Source organism: Pogonomyrmex barbatus, unplaced genomic scaffold (assembly GCF_055798465.1).
Source record: "Pogonomyrmex barbatus isolate J1 unplaced genomic scaffold, ASM5579846v1 scaffold8, whole genome shotgun sequence".
Taxonomy (NCBI): Eukaryota; Metazoa; Arthropoda; class Insecta; order Hymenoptera; family Formicidae; genus Pogonomyrmex; species Pogonomyrmex barbatus.
Window position 1 is genome coordinate 6,451,510 of NW_028297182.1, and position 27,895 is coordinate 6,479,404.

The 27,895-nt window shown below is 32.5% G+C and overlaps 4 protein-coding genes across 9 annotated transcripts in view; 1 reads left to right on the top strand and 3 right to left on the bottom strand.

Moving 5' to 3' along the window:
- Positions 1-7,937, bottom strand: part of Exn (Ephexin) — a 20,958-nt gene extending 13,021 nt beyond the window's left edge. Inside the window, exons 1-6 of one of the 3 annotated variants that reach the window (XM_011634962.2) lie at positions 7,045-7,928; positions 6,636-6,814; positions 5,504-5,858; positions 2,901-3,993; positions 1,755-2,095; positions 456-1,006 (exon numbers count right to left, since the gene is read on the bottom strand). In XM_011634962.2, coding sequence (XP_011633264.2) covers positions 456-1,006; positions 1,755-2,095; positions 2,901-3,993; positions 5,504-5,737 — 2,219 coding nt within the window. In that variant the 5' untranslated portion in view covers positions 5,738-5,858; positions 6,636-6,814; positions 7,045-7,928. Of the gene's footprint in view, positions 1-455; positions 1,007-1,754; positions 2,096-2,900; positions 3,994-5,503; positions 5,937-6,635; positions 6,815-7,044 lie in introns of all 3 variants that reach the window. The other 2 variants (XM_011634961.2, XM_011634963.2) reach the window with 2 other exon arrangements.
- A 4,097-nt stretch (positions 7,938-12,034) lies between these two features.
- On the top strand, positions 12,035-15,806 carry LOC105424637 (acyl-CoA-binding protein homolog). Of its 2 annotated transcripts, none has more exons than XM_011634965.3 (3): positions 12,035-12,193; positions 14,657-14,771; positions 15,013-15,806. In XM_011634965.3, the coding sequence occupies exons 1-3, from the start codon at positions 12,179-12,181 to the stop codon at positions 15,144-15,146; spliced, it is 264 nt and encodes an 87-aa protein (XP_011633267.1). In that variant the 5' UTR covers positions 12,035-12,178; the 3' UTR covers positions 15,147-15,806. The 2 variants fall into 2 exon arrangements, with proteins under 2 accessions (XP_011633267.1, XP_011633266.1); XM_011634964.2 differs by lacking the exon at positions 12,035-12,193 and adding an exon at positions 13,800-13,939.
- A 477-nt stretch (positions 15,807-16,283) lies between these two features.
- LOC105424661 (high affinity cationic amino acid transporter 1-like) lies at positions 16,284-24,115 on the bottom strand. Of its 3 annotated transcripts, none has more exons than XM_089083880.1 (11): positions 23,866-24,115; positions 21,511-21,754; positions 20,204-20,488; positions 19,922-20,026; positions 19,237-19,615; positions 18,776-18,915; positions 18,608-18,710; positions 18,274-18,422; positions 18,033-18,199; positions 17,596-17,704; positions 16,284-17,501 (listed from the first exon to the last, which is right to left on the bottom strand). In XM_089083880.1, exons 2-11 carry the CDS (start codon positions 21,743-21,745, stop codon positions 17,389-17,391), a joined length of 1,785 nt encoding a protein of 594 aa, XP_088940006.1. In that variant the 5' UTR covers positions 21,746-21,754; positions 23,866-24,115; the 3' UTR covers positions 16,284-17,388. The 3 variants fall into 3 exon arrangements, 2 of the variants coding, with proteins under 2 accessions (XP_088940006.1, XP_088940005.1); XM_089083879.1 differs by lacking the exon at positions 23,866-24,115 and adding an exon at positions 22,211-22,657; XR_016141095.1 differs by lacking the exons at positions 18,033-18,199; positions 23,866-24,115 and adding an exon at positions 22,211-22,671.
- A 175-nt stretch (positions 24,116-24,290) lies between these two features.
- On the bottom strand, positions 24,291-27,014 carry LOC105424662 (UPAR/Ly6 domain-containing protein cold). Its single transcript, XM_089083881.1, has 4 exons — positions 26,837-27,014; positions 26,628-26,747; positions 25,441-25,619; positions 24,291-25,369 (listed from the first exon to the last, which is right to left on the bottom strand). The coding sequence occupies exons 1-4, from the start codon at positions 26,892-26,894 to the stop codon at positions 25,283-25,285; spliced, it is 444 nt and encodes a 147-aa protein (XP_088940007.1). The 5' UTR covers positions 26,895-27,014; the 3' UTR covers positions 24,291-25,282.
- Positions 27,015-27,895: the final 881 nt, after the last annotated feature.

Here is a 27,895-nt window from a genome sequence, read left to right on the forward strand (position 1 = left end):
AAGCCGCGCGAAAAAAAATACGTATACCTTCGAAACAAGCCTTATCGTGGCCGCGCGCGCGCGCTGAAATTCTTTTCGCGACGACATCTGCGCCTTGGCGCGTTACGCAATTAGAAAAATCAGGCAGGAAAATCAGACAGCCTGATCTTCAAAGATATGCCCGGTTTGCGTATTCATAACACCGCAACGCGATTCTATCGTCTTATCGGAATCGCGAATCTCCGAGTCAAATGTCCGCGGCCTCTCAACGGCCGTTCCTTCCATCTCTCGTAAGAGAGAGAGAGAGAGAGAGAGAGAGAGAGAGAGAGAGAGAGAGAGAGAGACAGAGAGAGAGAGAGAGAGAGAGAGAGAGAGAGAGAGAGAGATATCATATCACGTCATGTTTCCGTTCCCCTCTCAGACAATATCGCGAAACCCCCTGTGTTTTCCTATTATCCTCTCATTCCCACGCTTACCATGGATCATCGGTCCGGCAAGGACAGCGCGAGGCGCTCGAGACCTCTTCCAGGTCCTCCCACTCGGATTCCTTGCCGTTCATCGAGGTCGTACCTAAGACAGAGCCGGGTGTGGAGCCGGCGTAAAGGCTATTGACACGTTCCTCACTGGGCGACGGCAGGCCAACGTCGTCATACACACCCAGCTCGTCCCGCTCCTCCTCGTCCAGATCATTCTCGCAGTCCACGCTGGAATATTCATTGTTCGTCGCCGAGAAATACCGATGATCGTCGTTCATCGTGTTCGGTGCGAAACTCGGCGATCCGGCGATTTTCACCCTTGCGCGACCATCCCTGGACGCCGCTCGCAATTCCACGCTCGACAACTCCTCGCCGACTTCCTCGGGCTGCGGGATCAGATAATCGTTCTCGTCGACGATTTTCGGACCGTCCTGCTTAAAGTTGGGCGGCATCACGTCGTCGTAGATCTCGTCGCAGTCGTCGGTATCAACGACGGATTCCTCGATCGGGCGAATTGTCGTTGGCGGGCCCACGTCATCGTAATCGGATTCCTGACAAGAAATTTATTACTTGTATGTATTTCTTTTATTTGTCGAAAGAGACGAGCGCGTGTTGCACTTGCGCGTGGATGAATAGAATGCACGCGTCGACAATACAGAGGTTAATTTTTTATGCGATAAAGAGAGACGGCGCGTGCGGAGTATGCTGCTGAAAGCGAAATTCGAGGGGAAAGACTTCATGTAAATGAATCGAATTACGCATCGTTCGTGATACCATATTTCCGTCGTCAATTTGCAAGCGTGCACGTATAGCGTGGTGCGAATCGATTATTCGACATTCCGTTTCACCTTCGCTGACGGTTGCCAATTTGACGCACCGTGCGTTTAGCAATCGCGCGAAAGCTATGCTCGCGCATCAACGTTCTTTTTTTGTCCGAGAATAACTTTAAATTGAAGCTATTATAAACGTCATATCTTTTTTCCCGATAATTTATTTAAATTACTTGAAAAATATCTATTTACGCACGCATTAGCTTCAATTTTTCTAGGTAACAATTTCGCACACAAAAAATCCTTCTATTGCTTCGTTTAGCGAAATAAATTTAATTTTTCTTCAATGCAAAAAAAATCGTTGGACTTTCAAGACTGCCGCGTGGAAAATCCGTCGCTTCGGAATGCACTTCGCTTCGTTATTACAGAGAAGAGCGCAGGAGCTTGCGTTCATCAGTTGCGCGGAAATTAATTTCCATTCTATCGAGATTCGCGATAACGGAATCTCTATGCATACGATAATTCGTACCGCTTGAGCAATGAAGTTTGACGGTCCGACGTCGTCATACTCCTCGCTGTCGGTGCCCTCGTCGTTTTCCCTCGAGGCGTGGCACGTAGCGTTCGCATCCTGCTTGCCGTTCGGAAAACTCGCCTTCGGTCCGTGATTGCTCCACAGAAAACTGCTGTTGGCCCGTAGCTGGGCCCGAGGGGAAGACTCGCAGACCGGCTCGTACGTCTCACCTTCCGGCGAAACGGCCTGATTCTCCGTCGCGATTTTCGCCATCTGGCCGGACTCCAAAACTTTCGCCGACTGCGAATCTCTCGATAAATCGCTCTGTATCTCCGCGTAGTTCGTGCGATCGCTTCTATCTGTAACGAAATCCGTTGTCAGAAACTTCTCAGCCAGTTATCGCCAGAGGAAACTCCTACTACTCCTTGTATGAACAAAGAGATAACACCTGTATACATGCTCACATCGATTATATATCTGTCTTTAAAAATCACGCTACACGTTGTTTACGAATTTTATCAATATCTTCCAACACTTAAAAGGGACATTTTAGTATTAGTCAATTTTATCCAAAAAAACTTATCCAAACTCTTATCCAAAAACTTTTTTTCTCTTTTACTTTTAGATATACAGAACAATGGGAAGATATTTTATTGTTTTGTCATTGTTTTCCGGATTTTCCGATTAAAGTAACACATCCGATAACTTCCTTAGAGAAATGTGACATATAACGTATATTTTTTAATATACCTTTCGTATATAACTACTATTTTTAAAGAATTTTTTAAGACACGATTGCCAATTAATATCTAGATTTAAATGCAATATTGAAAGTTTCGAATAACAATGGAATCATATAATTAATCATAAATAAATAAAAAAAAAATATTAATATTATAGATTATTTTTCAATTATTCATCATTTTTAATATTTTTATAATAGCTATCAATCTTATTGCTCGCTAAGAGAATTGCTATATAATGCGTTTGCTCAACGTTTTCAATTATTCAACTCGACGTTATATAGATTCGAAGGCACATTTTTTTTTTTGATTGCACATTTGTGCAAATCAACCGGCATTTGTGCAAGACGATATTTACATAAATTCTTTCACGATTATCAAACTCGAAGACGAAGAAATCTGATGTATCGAGAGAACGTACCCGTGACGCTTTCGACGGCTGATCGCCCGGATTGCCTGGAGATCACGTCGTTCACGGGAGACATTCTTCCAACAACCTTGGGCTGCTCGGCGTTCTCATTCTTGCGTCGCTCGTCCTTTCCAACGAGTAGAGGCAACGTAGCGCATATCTGCTGATGAGTAATCATGATCCGCTCCAGATCGGACCCAACCGAGTTCCGAACCAAGCTGGGATTCGTCGCAGATGCCACGTGGACAAAGTTCGTGGGTGACGAGATGATCGTGTTCTTCAGCTGGTCCCTCGGTAGGCTCTTGAACCTGTCACACCACTCCGAGGCGGTCTTTGAGACAGGTGCCGTTTGCAGGGAGCTCAGCGAGCTGCTCAGAGCGTATTTTTTCTTCAGCTTCTTCTTCTTCGGTTGCTTCACCAGATGCCGCGGCACGTAGTGCAGCACGTTCCTGGTGAAGCGTTTCTTCTTCTTCTTGTACCGCGACGAGACATCGCTGTTCTCGTTGCTGATCGAGTCCTGTTTCGAATACTCCTCGAAAGGATTTTCGTACGTGGCTTCCGTTATAGCCAAGTCATCTACAGATCGCGACTTGGTGGTTATTTGCAAAGAAACCGGAGTATTTTCCTTGATCTTGTAAATGTATACCGTGGATTCGAGAACTGTTTTGTCTGGAACTTCGGAATCGTGCGTTGAGACTTTGTAGTCTGATATGCTGATCCTTTCGTAGTCGCTGGACGAATTGGAGTCTTTCCTCTCGATCGAGCATTTTTTCTTGTCACATTGGACCTCAGTGAGATTATCATCATCGTGAGAATTCGTCTCCGTTTGTGGTTGTGCCAAATCATCGCTTTTGTCACTTCGAAAGTCTTTGGCGCGAGATTCTTTGGATACAATTGCGGAAAATGGACTTTCTACAGTATTTTCTACGATTCCCGTCGCGTTTGTTGACGTCTGAATTTCCTTTCCGAGAGTATTCTCGATATTGCATTCGGTATCGGACTCTAGTATTCTGGTGGCACAAGTTGTCGACTGGTTCTCTGTATTCGTGGAAGAGAAGGCCAGGCACTTGGAGGCACTTTTACACTGATTCGTCCCGGATTTCACCTAATAATGAAATGAGCGTAATTAAATGGACAATTAATTGAACTAATCGCTGCAAATGTCATGAAAGAGAAAGAGTTTTTAACAAAATATAAAAAATTTTATTTTACTATAATTAAAATGCTATCTAAATATCCATAGAGAAATCTTTTGTGTACGCTTTTAAAATATAATATAGTGCTTTTTAAAAAAAACATTAATTATTTTTATTAATTAATGCAGTTTCTATAATAATTGATTATATTGCATGAAAAGCTTAGAAATTATAAAGATGGAATTAATCTTTATAATAAAATTATTTCTTTTTGATAAAAATAATATATTTTTTTAATTTAAATAACCTATCTTATATATTTCATTATATAAAATTTATAGAACTTATATACAAAGCAATATTTAATTTTGATATTGAATTTTGATAAAAAAACAGAAAAAAATTTTTATAAAGTTAATTCTTGATGAAGATATATTTACAGAAAAATGTTATTAAGATATACAATTACAATTCTATAAAAGTAAGAATTTAAAAAATTAAAGAAAATTAAGAATTTTTTTTTTGTAATGAATGAGGAGCAATTTTTCTTACAACTTTCCTCACTTTCGCAAGGCGACATTTGCCATGACTAAGATGGAATTTTGCGGTTTTATGGAAAGCAACACGTGCGCCGACCATAAGTTGTCGTTTTTTACCTGTCGCATTCCGTACCTTCATCAAACCGATGGAATGTTAGCGATACGAGGAAATCATAGTTGTCTCGCAATAAAACCGTATCGTGCGATAACAGTCGTTCGATATTGCCCGGAAAAGTCTCATTTTAGACGTAGATTAAATTTTCGAATGGAACTACTCGAAGAACTGCGAGAACTTTTTCGCATAATCGCGATAACGAGATATGAAAAAAAAGAGAGAGATGCTCCATCTTCGCGATTCTTATCCGATGTGGTAAGCTAGCAAGCTCGTAAGAATTAACAAGCCACTCCTCCGGTTATTAGCATCCTTTTGCTCATGTATCCGCATATGCGTATCTCATGCGTATTCTCACGTACGTAAGAGAAAACTTATCCGGTCTCTTCTCTCGCTACGTAAATTCTTATTTTTAAATACACATCCGGGTAATGCGCGAAAATGTAAAAGAGTACTCTTGAATTTGAGAAATCTATTGCTATTCGAATAGCATTACACTCCATAAGTAAAGAATAGTAATTTAATAAAATTATTTTTTTTTTTCAGAAATTTTGACAATTCCTAAGCACTCGAAAAACGTTCGTAGAATTGTTTTAAATTTAAAAAGCTCTTTTACTCGAAATAATTTCTCAAGCATCATAAAATAAATATTTGCATTAAAAATTTTGGCTCATTTATTCAATACGTTTGTATTTAATATTAAGTATTTAATTAAATATTGTAAATATTGACGTATTGTAAAAAGCAAGTTTGGCCTAGTCCATTAAGCTTCGAACAATCCTAAGATTTACAGTTGGATTTTTCAGATTCTTTTAAAGAGTAACATACCTCGCAAGGTAGTAGCTTAGTTGAAATTTTTCCATTGGCGAGTTTCTTCTCTTTATCCGACTTCTCTGTTTTATCTGCAACATTATCGCTTTCCACAGGAAGCAACTGCAAAGGTAATCTCGTTCGTTTTAGGGCTAGGCTGTCGAGAGTGGCGTAAACTACCTTATTGGAGATTAGAGCAGCCTTGCCACTCCCGTGCAAGAAACTGCGATTGGCAGTGGGCGAATAGTTCATTCTCGTCCCTTTTCTAAGGCTCAATTCACTTTAATTCCGTGTGAACGTCACTTCAAATCTCACACAAATTGCTGTTCAACGTTTTTACGTTTATTCATTTCATTCTTTCTCAATCTGAAATCTTGAAAGAAGATTCCTAATTGCGGCATTTTTGTGGCAGTGTTCTTATCTCTCTCATTGCGTTTTGCAAATCTAAAATCTAAATAAAAATAGAAATGCATCTTATCTTATACTGTTTTTTTTTTTGTTTTTACGCCGTAAAGATTTTCGGGAAACTTTTATAATTATTTAAAAATTTACATCCGTACTGTCTTCAGCTCGCCCATTTCACGTATAATTTTTATTGTTTAATTCTAGAATGTCTATAGAAAATTCCTCCGTTATTTCCCGCAATGTCATCTCCGATTTTTCCATTTCACGCTATTCATTAGATCTAACTTCGAATATGCTTTGCCGTTCCGTTCCGAAACCGGTATTGATGAGTTCGCGTTTTCACGCGCGTTATTACGTGTTCCCAGATTGCAGTACAATGATAATCACGCAAGTCAAAAGTGCAGGAAGAAAAATCATCGTCGCAAATCGCAATCCGCGGCACGAAGAGGATGTAAAGAACCGCACGTCCAAACGTTTTCCGCGGAAATGTTGATAAGTCGCATTCGTGTTTGCCCTTATCACGGGCACCGCCACGCGTGCGTTATCGTTGATCGCAATGCCGTCATTGGCGGTAGTTGTTTATTACGCGATGAATGTTACATGAATGTAACCATTTATTTTTATTATTCTTATATAATTCAATATTCGATAGACGCCTCTGAATTTTGTAAAATTAATATTGAATATGTATTCGTATATTATTAATATTAATCTATTAATATTATTAATATTATTATCTACTTACTTGATAAATGTATCTCATATGATTATTTGTTTTTATCAAATTCGATATTCAAAAAATCAATGAATCAGACAGACGGACAGTTGACGGAAAAATTTATCGCAGCTTCCGTTAATTATCATAGGAAACAAGAGCTATTATTTGTCATCGTGTAATTTGCTCGGACTTTGTTTCTCTTTTACCTATCAATAATTGCCTATTATTAGAGAAATCTATCAAAAGAAATATTAAAAGAAATGAAAGAAAAAAGAATTATTAGTGGAAAATTTTTGTCCATCTATTTCTATAGACTTATCAAATAAATTTAGATTAAAAAAAAATATATGCGATAGATTAATTCTCTTTTTTCCTTTTTCATTGGATTTAGTTTCTTTAGGAAGTAATCAAATAAATTATTTTTAAGCAAACGTACCGATTTTTTACTGTTGCTCTAGTTCATTCGGATGTTAAACTAATTATTATTCAATTATGAAACTGATTTCTGCTTTTATCTCGATTAAGTAGGTTAATTGAAGCCGTTCAGTAACTGTGACGATGCAGTAAGATTTCAATAAAAATGATAGTTCTCACATTTTTAATTTTATAATTATCAAGCTAATTATCAAGCCGCTTATTCTTTAATAATATTAAAATAATTGTTGATTAAGCGCATGCACGTACACGTCAAAACGAACACAATAATACTTCAAATATCACGATAGGTAAATAATGATAAATAAAAACATAAATTATTCTCCCTTTAAACACAAACTATTTTTAAAGTATAAATAACAGAAAAAATTGTCAATCGTTGTTCAATGGGAAAGCCCTTATAATATCCCTTCCGTTTGAAACCCACGTGGCGTCAACATTACAAGCGCGAGGTCGATGACGGTACGTCGCGGGTACGTTTCCGCATAAACAGCTGCGCGACGGCGGGCTATTGTCGCTTTCTTACTAACTCAGTCGCGGCACGTAGCGCGAAACTCGTCTCTTTGCAAAAAAAAAAAAAAAAAAAAAAGAGAGAGAGGATAATCACGGCGACGAGCGGGATTGTCCGCTCGATCTCTCGTCGAAGCTACGCGTCGCGGTTCCTTCGCCGCTCGTCGAAGGAACGGACCCGTTAGGAAGCGAAGAATTCGTATCTCGCGTACATTCGTAATCGCTAACAACGTCGTGCACGTGTACTCGCTCGTCGACGAGCACGATGCGAAACGTACGACCACGCGGCACACACTAAATCACACGACGGCAGGCGCGCCGAGCGCCGACTGCGCTAGCGCCAAACGATTATTCGCCGATGATCGAGCGGTGCGCGCGAACGCCGACAAATCACGCGGCCGCACTCGCGCCGGATTTTCGGACTGCTCTCGCGCACGCAAGGACCCGAGAGCGTACGGCCCGACTCGGCGAGGATCGTCGGCACCGCTCGGCGAGCCTCGGCGAGACTCGTGCCCGGCTGCAGTACCGTAGCGCGTAGATCAACGATCCATAGATCCACGGATCCATGAATCTATGGATTCTCGCGTGCCGAGCGGCGCCGTGTGATGAATTTATACGGTTCTTTCTTTTATCTACCTCCGAGAACGAAATTGAGAGATTGTTAATTATTAGAAGTAATTATATCGCGATGCTTTCCGTTATTTCATGAAAGGTCTTTCTATGTTGAAGCTTTTTTTCTTCTTAAATATATATTGAATAATAATTTTAATAGGGATTAGTATATTGGGATATTATGAAATTATAAAATTACAATAATTAAATGGAAATAAATTACTTATTTTGTACACACAAAAACATACACACATATTTACATTATAAAATATATACAAACATATTAGAATTGTCATATTAAGTTTTTTTGAAAAAGATAAAAAAGATTATAAAGTGTATAATATATTACAAATGACTCCATTTTTTTTCTTCATGAAAAGATATTAATAAAATAATACACGGAAAGAACATTTTTGCTGGCAAATCTAAAAATTTGGCTAGATACAGATCTGAAAACAATTGAGCTTCGTTGGGCCTTCAAAATTATTATATATGATGTTCAAATTGATTGTTAGAAGATCAAACATTTTTGCAGTATTATCATTATATTTAAGTGTTCTATAAAATAATTTTGATGGGCCAAAATTATTTTCTGATCTGTAGCTAGTCAAATTTTTAGATTTGCAAATGTGTTCTTTCCGTGTAGATGTGACCATGTTCATATTCAAAATGTTGCAATATTTCGGAACTTCAATGGTTTTTTTTCGATGATTACTTTCTGTATACGTGCGTAGTCACGGTATACGCCCGAGCATATTTTCCATCAAATATTTACACGTCGAATTGCAAGTGTTTGTGAAAGTTGCACTCGCGATTATTTATTGGTTTTCGCGATAGTTTTATTTGATAATTTTTTGGATAACATTCTTTGTATACATATGACGTCAGTCGCTCAATTTGCAGTCGCACAATTTACATGTTGTTTAACAGAATGTTATACTCTCAAATAGTAATAATGTTAAATAATAATAATGAAAAAGAAAACAATCGTTGCACTTCATCTGATAAGATAAACCGAATTTTATCTGAATACTTTAACTGAGTACCTCTTCATATTCCTCTATATTCCTTTATGAATATTTCCATCGGTGTTGATCGATGCCAGTTATGAAAATTTTATAAGACTCGTCTGCTAAAATATTGATGAAATTTTATGTTTTTATGTTTTTTATGTTTTTAGTTAAAATTTATGTACGCATTGCGTTAAAACATATTATTTGTTTAACTACATAAGCTAGTCATTAAATATACGATACAGCATGCATGATAACATGCAGTTTTTTAAATATTTAAAAATTATATTTAAAATATTATATTGTATTTTAAAATATTATATTATATTATATTTTTATAAATGTGATTGTATTCTCTTCGAAATATTTATGTACCTTTTTTTATTATTTTATATTAATCTTCCTTTAGATAATCTATAATTAATAATAGATTTTAGCGTAGAATTCTATTTATAATTTTGAATTCCGTGTATTTTGATATACATATGCATTGCAATATTAATTTTGTATGTATATATTCCGATTCTTCAATTATCAGCTTCTTCTTATCACATATAAAATTATTAATAATTAATAGAGAATTCTATCCTCTTCTGGCACGAATGATGGAGAGCTTAAAGCAGGCGTCAATCTCGTTTCTAAAATTTATTTTAAATTTATAATATTAAAATTAGGCGGCTGTAGAGAAAGTATTGCGGATTTCAAGGCAGATACAAGAAGAAACATTTTAAATTATTTATAATTATACTTTTACTCTAACCGCGGCGTTATTGTACAAAAGCGCAAACATTTGTCAAGATTTCTCTGTTAGATACATTCCTATTAATAAAACTTTACTTTCTACCAAAAATTTTCAGTCGTTTATACAGCTCAATGCATCATTCTGTGGTGAAGGATGCGCGAGAAACAAGAAAATTGCATATAGCGTGTCCAATATCGTTCGGCAGTGATTCCGCATTCTTTTCCTGGGGATTTCTCCGTTTCGTTCTCGTGCCCGCGTGTTTTCATAATCAAACTTTCTGCTGACTCTCACGTACGCAACATAATGATTCTTTTGTGCATTACGCACGCTGTATATTTTCGCAATATTTTTTAACAAACGTCATAAATCTTACAATCCATCAATCGCCCAATTGAAATTAGTTCTAATTAGGTGATTAAATAGATGTTGTAATTTCGATGACGTAAAATATTACGATACTGTCAATTTTCATAGAAAATTATTCGCAGCAAGCTTTTTATTCGAGAGTCTTTCTAATAATAATAAACAAATAAACCTGGCCAAGTTTAATTAAATTGATAAAGATGAAGTGCATGTAAGGCCTAGCTGGATCTTCTTGCTTAAATTTTCGTTTATTGAACAATAATAAATATAAACGTTTCGACCTGTATCAGGTCGTCATCTTCAGTAAATGATATTTATTGTTGTTCAATAAACGAAAATTTAAGCAAGAAGATCCAGCTAGGCCTTACATGCCCCTCATCTTTCTAATAATATTATGATATTTTCGTAGATTCATGCTCTTGATCGTCGGAGAATGATTATGAGTGAACATTTTCCAGTGTATAATATTAATATGCTTTTATTAACGCCGCCTGTAGGTATGCAAAGATGTGCAACATTTTTGCGTTTTTTTACAAGGGCAGATCGAAGAAGTTACCCTATCATCATCTTATGCATCGTTTCTATGCATCAGATAAAATAAGTTAGTTCGCAGTTTATTTTATTTTTTTTTTCATAAAAAAGATCTGATTATATCCCTCGCGAAAACGTTGTGAACGTACATACAGGCGTGCAGGTGTGTACGTGCGGATAAGAACGTGGTCAAAACCGTGCGTCAGAGGCAGTCAGGAATTCCTACATTCCTGCGCAGGTGAGTCTGGGACGTTGATGTAGCACACATTGGCCCCGTTCGCTCTTTCCCAAAAGTTCCACCGCGTGCGGGGAAATTATAATTCCGAAGAAGGCACTTCTTGCAAAGTGGAGCATGATAAAATATGATATGTTCAATCGATTTATCCGCTGCCGAGCGGGGACAATGAATCGTGTGCCACTTTTACGCAGATCAGTAATACAGTCTGTCGCTGATTCAGCTCTTAGAAATAAAATTAGATCGAATGAATGTGCACTGAATTTATTTATCACATTGCTAAAGACGCGATTGGTGTTTACGTTATTTGTGTTTATTGTTTTTCTTTTTCTTTTTTTTTTTTTTGCATTATTTATTTGTTGTATTTGTGTTATTTGCGTTGAACATAAATATGTTTGGCATCGAGTTTACAGTACACATAATCATTATCTCGCTTGCGTAGATTCTTAGATTGCCTACAGTTAGTCTGCTCGCCTCGTTATCACGTTATAGCTAATTTGGCAGCGCGTCGGTGAACGAATTAATTGCAGTTGCACATCCGTCTCCGCTTCAATTAAACAATTAAATCGCGGTGTAACAAGGACTTAATATTTCGAGAAGCAATGAGTGGCACTGTACAATTCTATTCTGTTCAATTGCAATTTTTGTTCTAGGCAGAAATGCATTGTTCTTTTTTTTTTTTTTTTTTTAGGAATTATTAATATTATTATATACACGCGTTAATTACTTTTTAAAATAACATCTCAGTGTTTATTTATATATTGCTCATAATTTTTTTCATTCCAAAATCACACACATTGTCAGATCTTTTTTTAAACATGCGTTGACTGTTATCTATTAGCAGACTTTGATCTCCGTGATTAGATTCACCTGCATCTGTGCAATCATTTGTTAATAACATTCCTCCTGGTATTAACTGTAGTAAAAAGTATTTTATATATATATATATATATATAATAGAACACTTTTACGTTATAATCAGTTCAAGATCATGATCTGCGCGCTCCCCTCCTTTGATGCTAGAGTATTAAACGTGGCGATCGGAAAGCGTAGAATCATGATTACTAGCTACAGTCAGTAGACAGTTAGCTTGCACCCGAAGTGGATTCGCGAAGTGAATTCCATCAAAATGTCGGTCGATCAGGTATTGTTTTATTTACGCAAAAGATTAACATAAATCAATTATAAAGAATTAATGAACACTGTATTTGCGAATTTTGCAGAGCTAATTAATTTTCGAAATGAGAAACTAGAGATGTTTGGTTTGAAAATTAAGTCGAAATAAGATTACTAAAACTTTAACAAAAACTGTTTAATTTTGATGATAAATATTAATATAAGGATAAGAAATTATAGAATAAAGTAAAAAAAGAGATTATTGTATCAATTCCTGATCTCAAAAATTTCATAAATTCGCAAAATAAGAGTTTCCATTAATTCCTTTTAATTGTTTATGTGTTTCTAACTACTTAACTTTAAAGTTTCTCAACTGTGTCTGTGTTCAGTCTGTGTTAAATATTATCACGTCACATTATTTGCTTGTTTCGAAATATTTGCATGTAATTCGCGAGGCCGCGGAAAGGACGAAAGCGTTATTGTATCTAACGGAGTTTTCTACGGTTAATCACCGGGACATCGTATTGCACATAAATAGAAAATGTTCAACATTCATTTATATTTTTATTGTGCATTCTTTTAGGTCAATTATTTCTCGATGAAAATATTGAGAAAATTTAAATCACAATTAAAAATAAAGGGCATTTTTTAAAGAACTATTGTATTAAAAGTGCAAACTTTACTTTTTACTTAATTGAATAAATTTTGATGTAATTTAATAATTAATTGTTAATTATTAATTACATTAGAATTAATCATTAATTCGAGTAATTAGTAATTAACTATTGGACAAATATTTTTGATAGTTTAGTAGAAACTTACGTCAAATGATTCTTCTCAACATTTTCAGACACAATAGTTTAAAGAAAAATTGACCTAAAATTAATCAGAATGGAGATAATATATAGAAATAAACCTGGGATATCAATATAGGAACATCTTCGCTTCAAAATATAAACAAAATTTATAGATATGATACATGTTTATATTTTGCATGTTGTTTTGTCACAACTTCGAAGGTCATCATTGTTGAAGATATTTTTCTTATTTTTAACAAATTCTCTATTCATTTATTACTCTTTTATTATTAAAACTAATTTTAAAACGCGATAACAATGTTGGAAAAAAAGATATATAATTTTTCTTGAAAAATTTAAATAAATGTATAAATAATGTAATATTGATTTGATTTCTTAAGAAAAACAATGTAATTTAGAAATGTTTATTATTATTAATCATAGGCTATTATATAGGCTATTGATAAATTTTTATTTATTATTTAAGTTCTATTATTTTAAATTGTGAAAACGTTAAATTAAAATCACGCATTGAAAATTTTTATATTATTTTTCTTAACAGGATTAGAGTCACATTCCTATTTTAAACTCTTTTATCTCATATTCTATATTTTCGTGTTATATTCTACAATTCTGAAACAAACGCTTGCTCATAACGTTTGGCCAATTTCGCTTTTATGGTCTTCAATTTATTGTTATCACATTAAAGACTTGTTATGCAAACGTTTTGCAAAAGCGCTCGAACGTACTTGTGAAACAATTTGCAATAATCTGTTATAATAAGTTAGCAAATGTATCTTGAAAAAGAGAGAAACAAGTTTATATTATCCGACCCTGGCTTGCGTTTCGTGATAAATTTTGATTCGAGGTGGGGATTAGCGCTTTTTAAATTGTGCAAGCATTCGATCGGCGGTCACAAAGTCACTTGTAACAACGACGGTGTGATCGTGCGAACAACTAGAATGTCTCTCGATCAGGTGTTTGTTTTTTTTTTTTTACTTCTGATCGCATGCATTATGAAAGAGTGCATTATCAACGTTGCATAAAGAGTGTATTCTCTATGTTTGCATCAATTTTTTTCTTTGGGTTTCGGAGTTACTGATTGCATCAGAAAAATGTCAACGGATCAACTGAAACGGAAATGAGTGGCGAAAATTGACCGGCGACGTTGCATACTAATTTCATTGATCTTAAATTGTGACCGTGCAACGATATTATCGTACGCATTTCTCCGAGGAGAAATTCGGGACAGGCGGTTGTTTATCATTTAATCTAGATACAGGATCCGAGGAAAGTTCGGAAGTTTCGAATTTTGAGATTACTTGCTAACGCGACTTTAAAAATTATATCAAGACTAAAAAGTTCAAATTAGTTATATGATTATTGTTATTAATAATTTCATGCGCACGATTCTGACTTGTGGTTTTGAATTTAGCCAACAATGGAAATATTTTCCTTTAAATTATTATTATTTATTGCAGAGTCATTCGAATCAAAGGTCATTTTTGTGTCATCTTTTCTGAATATCATCCATATTTATAAGCTGATAAGCATAACACGTTACTGAGATATATCATGACAACGATACTTTTGCTTAAAAATTATTTTCTTAATATTAATTCTTTTATATCATAGTAATTTTCTATATAATTAATTAATTGTTTGTAAAATTTTAAATTGTATTATTCTCACAGCAATTTGAGGCAGCTGCCGAAGCTGTAAAAGCGCTTACAAAACGTCCTAGTGATGAGGAACTTTTGGAGCTTTACGCCTTGTTCAAACAAGCTACAGTTGGAGATAATAACACATGTAAATGTCTATTAAATATTATGAAAATTTGACATATAGTAATATTTAATTTTGCAAGTAACTATACATAAATAATATAATATTATATACATATTGTATTTTCCTTTTAAATTTTGTTTATTATGATATTAAATTACAAATAATGAAATAGTTATTCATTTATTTAATCAACTTTACTGATATAATATTCTAAAAAATAAATAATGTTAATGTAAGTAATATATATTATGTAATATTTTAGCCAAACCTGGCATGCTGGATTTGAAAGGAAAAGCAAAATGGGAAGCCTGGAATAAGAAGAAGGGCACCTCGCAAGAAGCGGCGAAGCAGGCCTATGTCGATTATGCTAATCAATTGATAGCTAAATACAAATAAATTTTATTTATCGCTGGTGGTAGTTACGTTCCTGCTGTAGTCGCAAAAAAACATATTCTCATGCTTTCTTAAATAATTCGCTTTGTTACTTATTAGTAAGTTAAATATTCCCCGATTTTTGCTACAGTTTGGTTACGTGAATGTTCCAATTTGTCCCGATAAGATGATACGATCGTTCGTAATCAAATCACTAAAAAAATAGATAAAACCCCGCGTTGCATATGACATGCGATCAATCCTTATCAATATATGGCTGTGCGATATAACGTTCTCCAATCGCGTCGTTTGCGAGAATCTCATACGTTCGATTCTGTCTTCAAACCGTATGTAATACGTAATAACAATTTACATAAAATTTTACTTACAAAAAGCAATTCTCGTATTTGAAATGAAATTTGCATTCCAAAAGTCGCAATAACTTTTTGTGACAGTTTCGTGATGCTGCAATGTTTTTTGATTTTTTTCAGATTGCAATTTTAAATTCAATCAGACATTTTTTTCATAACGTTTTTGCACACATGACACCATACATCGATTTACAAATGTTTATCTATTCATAAAAAAATATGTAAAATTTTGACATTTATTATTCTTTTCGATGGTACTATTTTCAAGAATATTTATAAATAAAAAAATAAAAATTTTGTAATCACAATATAATTCTGTTTTACAATTACATTTTGTTCAATGCATATACATACATACATGTGACAATATAAAAATCATGATCAGTTGAGCAATAAAGAGAAAATGTCATCTGAGCTGTGAGAATTAATAATAGGAAAATAATTAGTATTCGTACGTGCATAATTACTTGAGATGATAATTACATATGCTATTCAATGAAAATAATCATCTCTTAATATAATTCAGATGTGACCTCGATGTCTTTAAATTTACATTAATTAAAAATCTCAAATAAATATTTCATCAAAATCATTTATTGAGCAAAAAATAAAATGTTTTTGATTTTCTTAACTTTCTACGTGTTTGAATTTTAGCAATTCAAGATTATTCTGAATTTTTTTGATATTCGTTTAAAAATTCAATATTTTTTACATTAATCTATAGAATTTTTTTCTCTAAAAGAAATATCAAGATTTGATCGATTTTATTTATTATTGGAGAGGAATTAAATTTGGTAGATGTCAGTCATTTATTATTATATATAAGTAATATATAAGTAACTACATAAGTAAACACTACATAAGTTGTAATCTATAGTTAAATTCAGATATAAAAATGGGTTCTATTGTTTTATTCAGACGAAACATGTTTTCATTTAAAATTAATATCAAGCTTTCTTTCCATACATTTTTTAAGCTTCTAATGAGTTTTTTAAGCTTCAGAGTTTTAATGTCAAATTCTTTTCTTTCGGATTTATTTGTCTTAATATAATAGAGAAGCGTATAGCCTTGTAGGAGAATGGAAATTTGTATTGCAAAATACATATTGAGCAATAAGAAGAGCAAATTTTGTGAAATAATCTTAAATCATTGTTTAATTTCTAATTTGTTATTGTTCAAAATCTTTTTCTGAATTGGATTCTACTTATAAAAGATAGACTTATAAAACAATCATTTCTGAAAAATAATTCTAAACAATACAAAAAATATAAAATATTTCTATTTTAAAAATTATTATGTTATCATTTATATTTCTGTAATATCTAAATTAAACATTTATATGTCATATATTTAATAGTTTTTATATAGTGTGACGCATATTTTGTTAATTAATTACTTTTTTTTAATACTAGAAGTTGATATTTAGAAATAGAATTTTTTAAAGAGATATATCATTTTTTTTCTGTTATGGATTTCACTTAAAGTATTGCATGTTAATATATTTTTATTATTTTACATGTATAATACTTGAAAAGTGTTAGCTTTCTGCGATGAAGATCAGAATTTAAAATAAATAAACAGAGTGACAAATATATTGTATAAAGACAATTTAATATATTTAGAATAAAGAATCAAGATAGTTTTTTTCATTTTGTATATTGACATAATATTCTTAGAATTAATGATATTCTTAATGATATTCTAATGATATTCTTAAAACTACTTTAACAAATATGCAATTTTAAATTTTATTTTAAAATTGCATTATAGTGAATATTTTTCAAGCATTATCAATGTGTCATTATAGATCACTATTCAAAAAGTTTATCTACCTGGCGAGTTGAATTAATAAATTAAAATATGTCAAAATACTTTTATGACAATCTCATAGTTTATTATGTGACATGAGAAAAATCGACTCTATTCTTATCATCGTCGCTTGATTCCGGTGATTTCCTTTTTCCAATATTACTGTGCCACATACCATACAGGAAATATATGCCCAAACCTGTAAAATCACATAAAACACGATCCGAGATATATAAATACCAATGCACTTGAAAATATACAAACATTTATTTGTTTTCTTGTAATATATTTACCAATAACTATCCACACGGAAAATTGTATCCATGTTTGTTTATCCAATGTCATCATGAGATAAATGTTAATGAGAATACTGATTCCTGGCAAAAATGGTACTAGTGGCACCTAAACATTTAAATTAACTTAATAAACATTGTTATTGTTTCCAAACACACTATCCATGAATATACAATCTTATTGTTTTCCACTTATTTTCTCTATGATATAAAATACGATAAATGTACACGTAGTATACGTATGTATACATGTATACATACACATACACACACACGCACGCGCCCCCCCCCACACACACACGATAAAATTAATTATAAATTAGCATTCGCTTATAAAGAACATTTAAAATTAATAATAAGCGTTGCTGAATTATGAGTTGATGAGACAGTATCAAGATCTACAGAAATATTATAAACAATAAAAACATATATCATACCGAGAATGCAAGTTTCGTGCCGGAAGTTGGTTGGAAATAAATAAAACAGAGAGTAATCAGAAGTACAACAAATAAAATCACAACTGGCACTAAGATAGTTACTTTCCCCTCAAAAAGTTCTTTCATATAGAGTGATAGTAAAATAGCCATACAGATACAAAAAATGACTGCAAAAAAATTGTATAACACATTAGATATTTCGAAATGAGACAATATTGGCGAATGTAACAAGAAATCTTACTGTAGCAACATACGAGGGCGGTAACTATTTGCCCCGTAAGTTTTGTAGAATGTTTTAATTTGTTCGCCCCTACCAGTTGTTTTACGATAAATGTAAAAGTCCGTGGATTATGGTCGCCTTTCTTCTCGTACGCTTCGCTTTCCTCATATCTACAAAAAACATATTTATTTTCAATGAAAAAGGGCAATAAAATGTAAAATTATTATTAAATTATTAAATTGTCATATTCGTTTTAACTTTAGTCTGATAAGATACTTTAATTTAAAATAGATCAATTAAACTATAAACAAAATTAATTAAATTAATTAAATTATTATAATTTAAATCCTCTTACCGCAAAATAAGTACACAAGACGCAACAATCGAGTATGTAAGCAATGCGCAAATACTCATCATGTTGACCAGTGGTTTAAGTTCAAGTAGCGTGGCTAAAATGCCTATAATATATAATTAAATGATCATTAAGCAATTAATCAATTAATTAATATTAAAATTAACGTACCTGTAAGCAACCCAGCAGAAAGAGTGCCCATGATCGGAGTCTGAAATCGTGAGCTTATGTTGCCCATCCATTTGAAGACCAATCCATCCGAAGCCATGGCGTAGATTATTCGCGGCAGCGGAAACATCGAACCTAAAAGACTGAACTAATTGGTCAACAAAAAAAAAGAATAATATTCATCAGGTAAATTTATTAAGAAATCTTTTATAAATGTAGACTAATCTAAATATAAAAATACAGATATACTTTTGCAAATTTAATTTTATTATTATTAAAACCGTTACATCTGCCAACTAATAAAAAACGAAGTTAATCATTTATATATATATATATATCGTGTTTAAAATCAGAACAATTTTTTAAGATAAGATCCATGGATTCAATAGAATCAATATGTATCTTTGTTTTGTGAGATATATTTATTTTATCAGAAAAAAAAATCAATCTTAGAACAGCATTACCTGGCGCATAGTCCGCTAATTGCTCCGGCCGTCACAAAATATTTCGCCCAATCCCATCCTATCACATTAAACATATGCGGGAACGGTGAATTAGGATTTTGTTCGTAATAGGGTAGTACGGTGGTGAGCACTACGGAAACACCGAAGTACGCTAAGAAGACGATCGTTAGCGACGCGACGATCGCTATGGGGATGGACCGCTGCGGAGTCTTGGCTTCTTCTCCCGTGGTGGCCACGCAATCGAAACCAATGAACCCATAGAAACACATCGCCGCGCCTGATATGATGCCCTGAACACCGTAAGGCACGAATCCGCCGTCTCCGTTTTCGCAGCTGTCGGCCGTGCAGCCGGGTTTCGTTTTCCAGTTGTTAATGTCAGCTATAAGTTATTGCAATCTTATGCCATATCTTGATTTAGGAGTTTGCAAATACAAAATAAATAAAGCTACATCTGTGTATTAATCATGTTATTATGATAAATTAATTATAATATTTAATAGTAATTTATAGTAGAAAAATTACTATCTTATTAAAAAATATTGTAAGATTTACAATATTTTAATTTTAACAATCTGTATGATATAAATATTAGCAAATTAGTTTATTAAGTTTACTTTAAGAAAATATACGGAAAAATATATACGGATAAATAACTATGTACGGAAGAAAAATAAAGAATATTTACATTTTAAAGAACCAGCAATTATGACGAAAAGTACAACAGACAGGTTCACCAGAGTGAATATATTATTCACCGTCGAGGACTCCTTGGCTCCGAAAGCAAGTGCAACTGCGAAGAGAATTACATGTTGATTCAGCCGTTATTATTACTATCATTGTACACTTGTATAATAAATTAACAAGTTAATAACAAAGTTACGAAGAGAGGTACAGGTTTTTCTCAGTTCTATTTTACCAATGAAACAGTACGTGATATTTTTTTAACTGAATTGATTTGTCTTATCACCTGAGAATATTAGAGTGACGCCGAGTGCAAAAAAGTCCGGATACGATGATAGAATATTAACATTGATAGGCATCGCTGATTCAAAAGAGTTTTTCATGCTGTCATTGAAGAGCACATCGACATATGTGCTGAGAGCGCGGACTACGCTGGCCGAGCCGATTATATATTCCAGGATCAGCGTCCAGCCCATAAGAAACGCCACAAACTCACCCATCGTCACGTAGCTATAAACATACGCTGATCCAGCACGCGGTACTCGTGCGCCGAACTCGGCGTAGCAGAGACCTGAGAAGATAGCGAAGCAAGGCTTAGAAGTAATATTGAAAAATGTGCGCCCTCGCACAACATTTGTGTCAATAAAATGTATGCTTTTAATAAAATGTATGCTCATAAATTTATCATTTTTAATTTAAATTTAGCATTTTTTATCACGTTTTTGTGCGTCAATGCGTAATGAGATTGGAAGAAAACCAAAAGCAATATATCAATTGTTTTAAAACCAAAAGTAAATAAAGTAAATATTTTTTCTTTTTTTTTTTCATAATTTAGTCACATTTAATTTTATTTTTTATATGACATATTTGACTATAATCTATAGGTAACGACTTTTCGGCAAAAAATTTAGAGTATCTCTCAGATAAAATAGACAATCAAATTATGATTAATTTAACAATTGGCATTTGTTTTAAAAATTTTTCTCGTGCATAAGATCATCAGTCTCATTGCAGTTTTCTTCTAATTAATATAATGCAAATCGATAATTTTATCTGAATTTATCTTAACGAAAATTATGAAAAAATATCAATACCATTTGCGAAATAAACAAATATGTTCATATACGGCGTTTGTAAATTATTATTTATCAAATGGACGATTAATCATAAATATTATCTTAAGATTATCAATTAATTCGTCAAAGATCCAATGTCGATCTGTTTTCTTTTTACCCTTAAACTAGGTGCGATAATGAATTTCTGGAATGATATCAATTCATCCCGGTCGTCGTGCCTCGAATCAATATCAAATGTCTTTTGCATCATATTCTGCGAAGTTTGCAGAATTCATTTGGCGTTTATTCACGCCATCGAGATTGAGATCAGCTTGAGCAACAGCATGAATGAGAAGAGATGGACCACATGCTCATTATTTATTCAACACTTAATCCCGTATAGTTTCTCTGAAATATACTCTCTTCTCTTTATCAAGCTACCTCTCTCAGGAAGGATAAAAAAATATCCTAAGTTTAATCGGATTCATTTTATATAGGTAAGTCGGTAATTTTGAATCCTTTTATCGAATATAAATACCTGCAAACATCGATGCTACGGCGGCGATGGCAAATGAAATGGTCACGGCAGGACCGGCTAAGTTTTTCGCGACGGATCCTGCCAGGACGTACACACCTACCCCCAGAGTAGAGCCGATTCCTAGGGCTGTGAGATCAACAGTCGTCAAAACCCTCGCCAATGTAGAGTCTTGAGTGGTGTCCACGACTTTTCGGCGACTAAACGCCTTTAGTAGGCCACGTAATTTCCACTTCATCTTGTACAGCTAAAAAATAATGTACACGATTAATAATTTAAGCATGACTTTCCTGCGACTAAACGCCTTTAATAGATCACGTAATTTTCACTTCATCTTGTACAGCTAGAAAATAATGTACACGTGTGATTTAATGATTTAAGCAGACACGGGAAATATTTATGAGTTAGCCACTGGGGAGAATTTTTTAATTCGTTCATTGGCGAAAAATTTTGAGGGAAGGGACAAAGTTGAAATTATTCCGATTATTCATATTCATTTGTTATCCATTACGGACAGTTGTATCTATCCATCTTATCTTCTTAATAATAAAACATAATTAATTCCACGAGTAAGAATTATTACTGTTCTTGTAATTTATTTGGATTGTTCCAGATATGTCTTCTTAGTATCGATACTTCTGTCAATGCGAGAAAAGCGATATATATGCGGTCGGCATAATTTGCAAAATAACGAATGACTTACCACAATAAGTTTTGTTAAAACAGAATCCATTTTTTCTTATTAAAATGTGACTTTGTAATGTGGTATAAAATGTGACTTTAATAAAATGTAAGAACGTTAAGAATAAGTTCTACGAACTGTCTGTCGAACAGCACGACGCACGACTAAGGAGTTTAATTAAAATGCCTTTATATAAATCACGTGACGACGTGCCGCTTCTTCTTCGACGCTTCTTCACTTTAATTGGCCGAATTGTCTCGCCGTTAGTAGAAGGACATTTCTACAAGTAAACTTCTGCTTATATTTATTACGATTGACCATCGATATTTCAATGTGAATGTCGCTATCTTTTATTTTAGTTGATTTAAATGTTTCCAAGAAGCGAGTTAAACATTTCCTAATTCTGATCGAATCTATTTGCATGAATCAATTTTTGGCCATTATATTTTATCATACTGTAAGATTCGTTGAATGAACTTGCTGTCGAATGTGTTAAATTAAAAGAATTGTGTGTTATTATCATAATTAATTAATATGAACAATTAAGGATTCTATTTAATATAAATATTTAATAAAACTTAATTAAAGTAATTGTGTAACTATATAACTATTATCTGATAATCATATCTATCATCCATAATATATATGTATATATCACGATATGATATATTCACGTCAAAAATATTAATTACATAATTTAAGATTATTACGAATAAACATTAATATAAAAATAGGTATAAAAATATAAAATATGTATATGTATGTATGTATGCAAAATAAATTTTGATAACTTATTTTATTAGCATTTTATTATTATTTTTTATTTCGACTTCAACAATCACATACGCATTATTACATACACACATATTAATATTTCAAATTTCTTCAATTTTATTAATGTAATAAATCAGATATTAATATAATTGGAGATTTATATTATTTTTTAAATATTACATTATTTATATAATATAGAAGATTCGGAAATTAAAGATATTTCGTTAAAAAAAGAATAATATAGTATATAAATTAATAATGTAAAATATTAATTCAAAATCTTTAAAAAAAAATCTCGTATAAAATCATAAATTATTATATATATATAAATTTTTATCTTATATAAGATATAGAATAATTTTTTAATTAATAATAAATCTTGATTCAATTTAGATTAAAAATTGAATTAATTTTTAAATAAAAATTTAACACAAAAATAACAAAAATAATTTTATATAAATTAAATAATTTAAAATTTTTAAATAATTTTATATAAATAAGTATAAATAATATAATATATAAATAATATAAAAATCATTTATCTTTTCCTAATTTAATTTTTGTAGCTATATATAAAATTTAAATAATTTAGCAAATAAATTATTATAGTTTATTAGTTAATAAATTATTAAGTTTTATTATATATATAAATTACGCATAAGTAAATGTATTAATTTGCTAGTAATTGACAAACACGTGAGAGATTCTACTTAAGAATAAAGAATTATTGCTTCCTCGGATAAATTATAAATGCAAAGTCAATATTCAATTTTATTTTGAATAGACAATATTTTATATATCGGCATCTGTATTACAATTACTATTTTTAAATATTAGTAAAATCACGATTCTTAGTACATAATAAGAACGTAATACTTAGAATAAATATGGCGTACACTTACCTGGTCAGAGCAACTTCTTCAATAATACGTGCGATCTCGCTACCTTTACAATGCAATCACACTTGAATGATACTGCACACAATCATGAAATTGTTTTCACGAATGTAACTATTCTCTTTATTCTGCTTATCTTTCAGCAAGATATCGGTTATCCTCTACAAACTCGTGATAATATGATCAATTATAAAGAAGATACATCGATACGCATTCAACCTGAGTCCGGTATGCGAGTTTGAAATGATTACGCGTGTCAAGTGATAAGGAGAGATAGATAGATAGATAGATAGATAGATATATAGAGAGACAGAGAGAGAGAGAGAGAGAGAGAGAGAGAGAGAGAGAGAGAATTTATTATATCAATATTATAATAGTATTCAGTTTCTATTTTTGCAAATATTAATTTTCATAAATTATGATTCAATTAATTAGCTATAAATATAATTTTATTGTAAAATGGACGGACTATACACAATACGTATATATAACAAGAATATTTAAAAAATGTATAAATCGTATATATATATATATATATATATATATATATGGATATGTATTATATTTTATAAGTAAAATATCATTTCAAATGGACGGATATCGTCAAAGAGCCTTCGTTCACAATCTTTAACTATCTTAATTAGCCGATTATTCCATTGGAATTGACCAATTACAAAAATAAGATGATAAACAGGCCTCAATGTTAAAAATAAATATCTAAAACAATAAGACATAAAGACCAAAAAGCAAACGTTGTTACTGTTAAAATAACTATATTAAATCAAATTACACAACATTAAATAATATGAAACAAACGTTTCGACCATACAATTTGGTCATCTTCACTGTTAAAATTTAAAGTTATAGGAACATTAATTACGTAAAAATCTATTGATTATTGATTGATATGCTCTATGAGATTTTGAGTTATAGATATTTGTTTTTTGACCAATTACGTTTATCGTTAAATTTGACAAAAACGATTAATTAGTTCTAATGAAATAATCAGTCAATTGAATTAATCAAAGATGGTAAAAGAAACTCTAAATGCCCTATAATATGATTTTATATATAATCATATTAATTTAAACTTGCAATAAATATTTCTAGAATGATTAACAATAATACAAACATTCGCTTAAATGTTTTTACATATTCTTGTATATCTATGTTATAGTTAAAATCACTAGTGTAAACACTTATAATACTCTGAGAAATAAAAATGTACGATACAAAAAATTGACATAATACATTCACATATATATTGGAAAACTGCAAAACTATCTTGTGTCTATAATTGTAAAACTATCTTGCGTTAATTGTTAAAAAAAGAGCATTACATATTCAGTCTGCAGTGATAAAATTGAACAATTAATTCATCAGCTGACTAAAACGTCAGCTAATTATTTCTGCAGAACCACTGTCATTGAAATCTTGATGTACCCAATAAAGAAATCAAAATTGTTATGACAAATATCCCATTATGTATTTTCCTTTCGTTTCCACCAGACTGAAAGAAAAAATAAAATACTCCTATATCTGCATTCTTTTTAAATTACTAATAATAAAAATTATACTCACAATAACATAGTAGTTACACCTATCACCCTGACAGCAAGAAGAACATTGCCAGTCTTGATACCAGATGTGAGTACAATCGGGCATATTATTTCGCTGCATCCTCTCACATTCTCTTTTAGCAGCACACTTTTTAGAGACATAAAATTGCTTCTTGGCACCCTGAGACCAATACGGTGTACCTATAATATGTTGCTTGTTATCGTTACAGCAACACCATTGTATGTTGAAATCCAATATCACGTGCGTTAACTTATCACTAGGGTACACCTAATTAAATAAATATAATTCTTTAAGAGTTGGCAGGAGAGACTGTGGAGACCTCTATCGGAGATAAATTTCTTTTCACCCATATTACAGTCAAAATGCTGCGAGAAAAGTATATATATAATTATGATATTTAATCAGAATATTTGACTGACAAAAGCTACAGAACGATTTTTGTGAAAGAAAAGAAGAAAATGTGTGAAAATAAATAATTCATTTATGCATAAATAGATTTGCACCATAGGACAATAAAGTGCAAATATTCTCATATATTGTAAATTTTTTTTTAAGAGCCAAATTGCAAAATCCGGCTCTGTAGCAAGAGTCATAATTTTATAAAAAATAGAAAAAGATTCATGGCAGAATATTGCTTCTACGAGATAATATATGGGTACTCAAATATATATCTGCACTGTAAATAAGGAGTAGATAGTTATATTTATTTTAATTATTTAAGAGCTAAATTGCAAAATTGGCTCTGTAGGTAGCTTCGTAATTATAAAAGAAATTATCTTAACAAAGTTTCATGACGAAACATCGTTTCTATAAGACAAAATATAATTGAGTACAAATACATATCTGCACTGTAAATAAGGAGTAGATAATTATTTTAGGTCAGTCGGAGTTAGCGTCACTCCTGCCGACCCTTAATTGGGTTATCTCTTTTTAATTGAAGTCATATTTTCACTACTGAAAACAAGATGCTTGGATTCCTTCACGTTGTCGTCCAAAAGATACCGATAAAATCAATAAAATCCAATTATTTAATTCAGTACAGCTTCTTATCAACTCCATAAAGTGCGATTAAACGAGTCGTTGACTTGAATTGGAATATAGATAAACTCGTCTGAATGCGTTTGCAGAAGCACGCGACTTCGCATATAACCTCAAAAACACCAACAACGTGTGGTGAGCACACTTACTGCCCCATCTAATCTCCGTAAGGCAAACATCCTGCCCTTGTTCGCAGGTCTTAATAGTATTCAGACATTTATCTCGATTGCCCTCCTGATCCGTGCAAACATAACACTCCAGGGCGTGGCCTACGGCAAAAAATATCGTCGGACGAAAATAAATGGGTGGCCAAGAGAAAAGGAGAGTGCCGCGCGATTTCCGGGATTTTATCACTTACCGATAGTCACGCAGGTGATAATGATTAACACGAAGTACCACTTCGTGAAATTCGGCATCGCGGGAGAGATAGCGCGAGGCGCGATTTATCACGAAACAACGATCAGGACGCGAGTCACTTCGTCAACTACTTCAAATGCAGCTGACGGATCGGTGTCTCAGTGACGGATCGTCATGGAGGTTTACGACATGGAACTCGAGAATCCATCGAAACTTGAAAATTTATATATAAATTTCACAATAGTTTATCGGTCATTGAAAAGCAATTGGACGCAGTATTTGAATTTTATTAAAATTTTTTTAAATTGGAATGTTCAGTGATGTGCTAGAATGAAAATATAGAAATTAATTCGCATACGGGACGACTAAATATTTTATTTTGCCGCTGTTGAAAGATGTTGCGCGAAGTTGATCGGTGGCGCCATCACGTCTAATGACGTTTTGCTCAATGAAAATGTTGAAATGAATCATCAAAAGCGCGTTTCTTCTTTATTGAGCACATTGATTTCGTTAACGTTTTTTTCAATCACACGGGTAAATCTGTGTTTTTGTATTACGTCAAGAAATACGATAAATAAATACGCCGGTGTAAATTTATGGAACTCGCACTAGAGATACCGAGTAGTTATTTCTGACAATTTTTTAAATTAATATCTTTTGTTTTATTAAAACCACAATTTTGAAATTGTCTATGACTTTTCAATTATCTTTATTTTGATATAATATTAAAGACGGAAGATTTTAAAATTCTATCTTTTTTTTAACCAGAAAAAAGTATTAATTAAAAAAGACAGAAACAGTCAAAAATGACCACTTGACTACTTCTAATGTTAAAACATATTAATACACACAACCCTCACAAAAAATGTGTGGTGGTTAGAGCTTAATCAAGCGTAACTCGGGCGGTTGGCCAAGTGTTAATAATGTAACGTTAACACGCTCGTAAAAACGATGTCTTTATCTTGATTTGAATAGCGATACTATTAGAAAAGAAGTAAACTAAGGCTATCGGCATTTTTTAAGAAACCAGATATTTTTTAGAAAAAAAGGACGATTTTTT